Source organism: Rutidosis leptorrhynchoides, chromosome 9 (assembly GCF_046630445.1).
Source record: "Rutidosis leptorrhynchoides isolate AG116_Rl617_1_P2 chromosome 9, CSIRO_AGI_Rlap_v1, whole genome shotgun sequence".
Lineage (NCBI taxonomy): Eukaryota > Viridiplantae > Streptophyta > Magnoliopsida > Asterales > Asteraceae > Rutidosis > Rutidosis leptorrhynchoides.
The window spans coordinates 27,703,786-27,709,913 of record NC_092341.1 but is presented as its reverse complement, the minus strand read 5'-3'; the positions used below and the strand labels follow the sequence as shown (position 1 = coordinate 27,709,913).

Here is a 6,128-nt window from a genome sequence, read left to right as displayed (position 1 = left end):
ACGGTGGACGTTGGTGGCGCAAACACAAAACTTGCCGAAAAGTGCTGAAAATTGCACAAAAATGATCAGAATTTAATCTTGAACCTCCGATTAACAGATAACACTAATCGGTTCAAAAACGCATTAAATTGACGAATTTCAGGAATGTTGTGCAAGAACCTTCAAACACCAAATTTTAATCAGAACTTGGTCAAATCACCGAATTTAACTATGAAAATAGTTGATTTTTTGTTGAGTATTATTTTTATTTTATTTTTTGTTGATTTTCGGATATGAAACCCTAGGAATCGAAACTTGAAATTTGATACCAATTGTTATGAACTTCCTGAATTCATACGAATCGAAGAAACTCTCGAAACAACTTGAAGACGTCGAAGGAAGAATCAGTCTTGAAGATTGAATCGAAATGAACTATATTGATGATTGATAATAACCAAATGATAGTTCAAGATTTTACAAGAAAAGAGGGAGAGAATCGTGTTCACACACATACAAATCTTAAGCTAACTAACAGATGAATCTAACGTCTAACGTCTCTATTTATACCAAGGTGGAAAAGTTAGTTAAACGACTCATGTGCACGTCTAAATGATGCATAACATTGTTTTATGTTCTAGTTTCCCTTGGACTTTAGTGCCGTTCAATTCTTTACTAAATATTTTTGTCTTACGTACCCATTTGACCCGTTAGAAAGTAAACATAACTGAATTGGCACGAAAGTAAATGGGTAAAAGTTGCCATCTCAATTACTCTTGCATTCTTCACATATATTGGTCCCTGTCTCCAACTCTCTTCACATGAGGTATACAAGATCCAATATGACTATGGTCTATTTACATCAATCAAGTGTGACCCACAAAAGAAATCTTCAAATGACATTACACATTTTGCTTGCTGTATAACTTTATCAAGTACATAAATGTACATTTATAATGAAAACAAGCTACAAGTCCTATTCAGTACACTACACAAGTAAACTGAATATAATCTAATAACATTACATTATCGCAAGGTGATCATACTCCGAACGGTAGTACGTAATTTGCTGATCAATTGTACACATACATATAGGAACGACTTTATAAACTTTGTTAAATCAATTACATAGTATAAATATTTCTTTTTAGTATCGATTTTTCTTATAATCTATATTCTATATAGTCTAATAAACCTCTAAAATGATGTCATAATTATATATTAATTTAATTAAAAAAATAATACAAAATTTTTTATAAAAGGAAATATTAATATCTCCTAAATTGTAATTTTATTTTTCTAAAAAAAATTAAAAGGTATTTATTATTATTATTATTGTTAAAAATATAAATATAAATATTCAACTTTGAGCGAACTTTATGTTTGTAAAATCAACGACAAGTTTCTTAGTCAGAATTCGTGGTTCCACGGGGCAATAAACTAAATGACTTTAACATTTACATTCACTTAATACCTAAAATATATCACTGTTTCGTTTAAACAAACCCGTGTTTCCATGGGTCATTTCACTAGTATTTTAATATTTGTAATATTATTCATGACAAGTTGAGCTATAAATATGGAATTAAATTATTTGTAAAGCCACGTTTATTTATTTCCTTTTTTATATAAAAAAAAACGTTGCTGAATTTCTTCAATTACTGACTAGTTTATATGGTAATTTTTTAGTTTGCCAATAATATTAGTATTAGTTGATTAAAAACAAATAATATTCGGTGATCCACATATGTACAATCTCTTTATTATCTCACTTGCATCCATTAATTTGCTTGAAATTCAAGGGAATAATGAGAGCGTGACATATGGCGCGAAAATCACATGTGATTAAAACAAATATTTAAAAAAACTTTTCTTTTCCGAACAAAATATTTTTTTTACGAATTATTTTTTTCGATTTTTTTTAAAATCACATGTGATTCTGCATGTCAATCACATGTGCTTGTAAACCCAATCACATGTGAGTATGCATGTCAAATCCAATCACATGTGATTGTACAATTCAATCAAATGTGATTGTACATGGAAATCACATGTGATTGGTAAAAAAGAAAATTTGAAAAAAAAATTTCGAACATTTTTTTTCAAAAAAATAGAATTTTTTTTTTTTTTGAAAAAATTGTTTTTTGAATTTTTTTCAATCAAATGTGATTTTCGCGCCACATGTCGCACTCTCGTTGGTCCTTTATATCTCAACTTAATTTATGTATTCAAATGAATATTTCTCTATATTTATTACCAAAAATATTTATTTAATTTAACCGTATACTAAAACTTCAAGCCAAATGAATAGTTGCCGTACGTCACACTTAACATTTTCCCCCCTATTTAAAACCAAAGATTTTCTTTTTTCTTTTATTTAACATTATACATTATCATTACCAACTAGTTCTGATTTAGTTTTTGGGCTAATATATGTTTAAAATACCCCTTAAAAATCTAATAAGCCCAACATCCAATTAATTACAAAACCCTACGTCCCTTCTTATGTATACGTCCTTGTCTCATACTTGTGCGTACGTATATTCTGCTTCTTCTTTAATACTTCGTCAAGGATTCCTGGTACCTATTTCTCGCTGTTCTTAATTTATACTTTGTTATGTATCAAAATTTTAATTTTATTTTATAGATATGGATAGATAAATTATGATAGTTATTTGAGAAAAATTAAGCATTATATAGTACTTATTAGGGTCTTATAATTGATCACGCTAGTTAAGTTCGTTTTTTTGATTAATTTATTTTAAGTTTGGTGCAGGTAGGTTTCTTAATAAAATTTTTGCTGTTGAAAAAAAGACAGAAGGTAATTCTTACTTAAAACTCAAGTTGGAACTAAATTGGTTTTTTTTTTTTTGGATAATTGATTGATCAGTCGTGGTAAAGCCAAAAGCCTCTGGTGTGAGCCATATATTTGCAGTTTTTGAATGATCGATTTTAAGGTAAAACTTTAACGAGATGGACGTATAACAAAGGACTATATATAATTGTAATTATTTGTGAATTCTGTAGCTATGATAGTTGTTTGTAGGCCTGGCAAAACGGGTGGGTTGGGTGCGGGTTAAATAGGTTTGGTCCCAAACGTGTCCTTGGTCAAGTGGGTCTTATTCTATAATTTGGGTCAATGAGTCGGATGGGTTGGGTCAAGTCATTAGTTGTTTTCTTTACTCTTCTGTAATCTTAAGTAGTTGATTCGCATTATTGTTCACTTGTGATCATTTAACAATTTTAAATAGTTTTATTAAACTAAAGTTATTATGTTGAATAATCAGTAGTTTAGTTATGTTTATTAATGAAAGACTAAAATCAGTTTATTTATAATTTTAACTTTTATTAGTAAATATTAAATGCATATGCTCTTTATTTCTATTACTACATATAAAATTATATTTTTTTGCCAAAAAAATAATAAAAAATAATACTGCATATACTACGAGCACAATTATTATATATTGATGATGATGTACCGCATAGTATTACTATAATTAGGTACCCGGAGATGGATGAGATGAAGAGGACCGAACCCCGATTAGAAGATGTTTCAGATTTGGTTCACGGCATACAATCTTTGGAGATGGAGGAGGTGAAGAGAAGCGGGCCATGTTTAGAAGATGTTGTCGATTTGGTTCACCACATACAGTCTTTGTTGTCCATAAAAGAAGCGACTCGAACTTGTGTGTTGTCAAAGTTATGGAAACAAGCTTGGTATACCATCCCTACCCTTAGGTTTGATGATTATGAACATCAAGAAATTATGCACTTTATTGAGCAAACTCTCTCAAGGTATAATGAAGACAACGTGCCAATTAAAAGTATTGATCTTGGAATAACAATCGAAGATCAAGAGTCATCTTCTCTTGCTAATAAGTGTATTCGAACCGTAGCTACCCAAAGATGTCTTAAAGAGCTTTCCCTCAAAATTTATAACTCTATAAGACGCAATTTTATACTTACAGATGAGATATTTTCCAGAGAAAATCTACACAGACTTGAAATTGAGAGTACATACTCGAAGCGTCATGATAGTGTTTGTGTGACTCAGAATCCTGTGATCAACTGTGTGTCATTGAGAGTACTCAAGCTGTACAAAGTGAAGATAAGTGATGAGGTACTTAATAACTTATTCTCTACTTGTACATTACTTGAGAAGATACGCCTTATACACTGTACTGGCTTTACGAAGATCAAGATAAAAAATCTGCGTTATCTTCAAAAGTTTAAATTAGCAGCATCAATAAAAAGATATAAAATATTGGAAGTTGATGATGTCCCTAACCTTCAAAATTTGAAGTACTTTTCTTTACCCATTCCAAGGTCATTCAATTTTGATTCATTAAGTAGAGTGGTCGAGTTGAGATTATTCGATGTCATGATAGATGTTGCATTTGCTGATAACATCAAATCGAAATTACCTTTTCTCGAGAGTTTGGATCTTAGATTTTGTCACTGGAGTCCGAAAAGGTTGGATATTACAAGTGCGTCGTTGAAAAAACTGTCCCTAATGTTGCTTAAAGACAGGCAGATCGACGACTTACAAGTTTCTGCTCCTAAATTAATTCATTTGTTTTACAAAAGCCCCACAATTCCTAATCTATCGTTTCAAAATCATACTACTCCGGGAAAAATTCAGCTTGGTCGTCTCGAATTAGGGAAGCCCACGGATAATCATTGTCTTAATAAGATGAGGGAATTTCTCAATTTATCAAGCGAGTTTGACATTGGAATAAGATTTGATTTTTCTCATGAGGATGATGTACTGGACATGGATATTGATGATCTCGAAACACGGTTCCCATTTCCGGCTACAAACGTGCACAAACTATCGTTTGATATCTTTTCAGGCGAAGGCCGGGTGCACCCTTCATATTTTGATGCACTGTTTAGAATTTGCCATCCCAATTACATAACAACTAATGTATGCAATAGTTATAGTAGCTTATTAAGTGAACTGATGAAAAGGAAAACGTTAGGTTTGAAACACATCGAGCTTAAAAATCCACGTAACAATAAGTGGGAAGGTCTAACTGACACTAGTCCAGTAATTAGGTACCATGATCTTGAGTTGAAACTAAACTGGGGCTCTCTCTAAAAACATGCGTGCTCAGCTCATATTTCATGCAATTGTTTTGTTTGATTTAATGTTTGTTTGATTTCCTTTTACCTAATGGGGGTTACGTTGATTTACATTTCATGTTACCTACATACTTAATTGAAGTTTTATTTTATGCTGTTTTATTAGTTATCGAAATTGAAATTTTATATGACTGAACGATTCTTTTGATATAAGTAGTATTTCTAAAGTTTTCCTGTTCTTATGTTGTTACAAGTACATGAATGCCGATAATATATACATGGAGACCCAAATGTAGGAAAAGGTGTGTCGTTGAACATATCATTCTTAGTCACATTTTAGATGTACAAAACTGGACCTAATTAGATTAGATCTTTGATTATTTGATCCCCAAATTTATTATTTAATTCAAAGAATTTGTTGTATAATAAAAATGTTTGTGGTGCTTTGTGTCTTTGTAAGTTAAAGTTTCGTTCTACCTGTGATTAATAATGCATGCCACAGCAAGTTTCATTCTACCTGTGATCAGTAATGTGATTAGAAGCAACCTTAACTAAAATTCACATAAGCTATAAGCAGCTAAGTAAACTAAGATTGGGTTTATATGAAATATTAACTACTGATATAAGTATAATATTACAAAACCTGTTTTTAAGTAGTACAGAGTATTATTTTTAGTGCTTTGATGGGTGTTTGTCAATTGTCATCCAGGCACTTTTAGCTTTACATTGGTTTTCTGCCATGCTTCAAATAAAACTTTTTGAATCAATGCAAATATGTTTTCGTTGCATTGAAGGGTTCAATGTGCGCAAGTCAGTAGGTAATTTTCATTCCATGTTGTATGCACATTGATCTATTTATTATTTGATGTTAGCATATAAGGACCCAAACAACGCTAGTAATTCTGCAAGATTACTAGCCGAGTAGTGATACTATCAAGATCACTCAAACCCACTTAATGAACAAAAGATAATAAATGCGAAAAAAATAAATCGACACAAGATATAACGTGGTTATATGCAATCGTTGTGATTGCTTTAGTCCACGGACCAACTAGAGAGTGTTT

The 6,128-nt window shown here is 31.1% G+C and overlaps 1 protein-coding gene across 1 annotated transcript; it reads left to right on the top strand.

Annotated features, from left to right (window-relative positions):
- The first annotated feature begins 3,490 nt into the window (after nt 1–3,490).
- LOC139867864 (F-box/LRR-repeat protein At5g02910-like) lies at nt 3,491–5,080 on the top strand. The gene has a single exon (XM_071856212.1). The coding sequence runs from the start codon at nt 3,491–3,493 to the stop codon at nt 5,078–5,080; it is 1,590 nt and encodes a 529-aa protein (XP_071712313.1).
- The last annotated feature ends 1,048 nt before the right edge of the window (nt 5,081–6,128 follow it).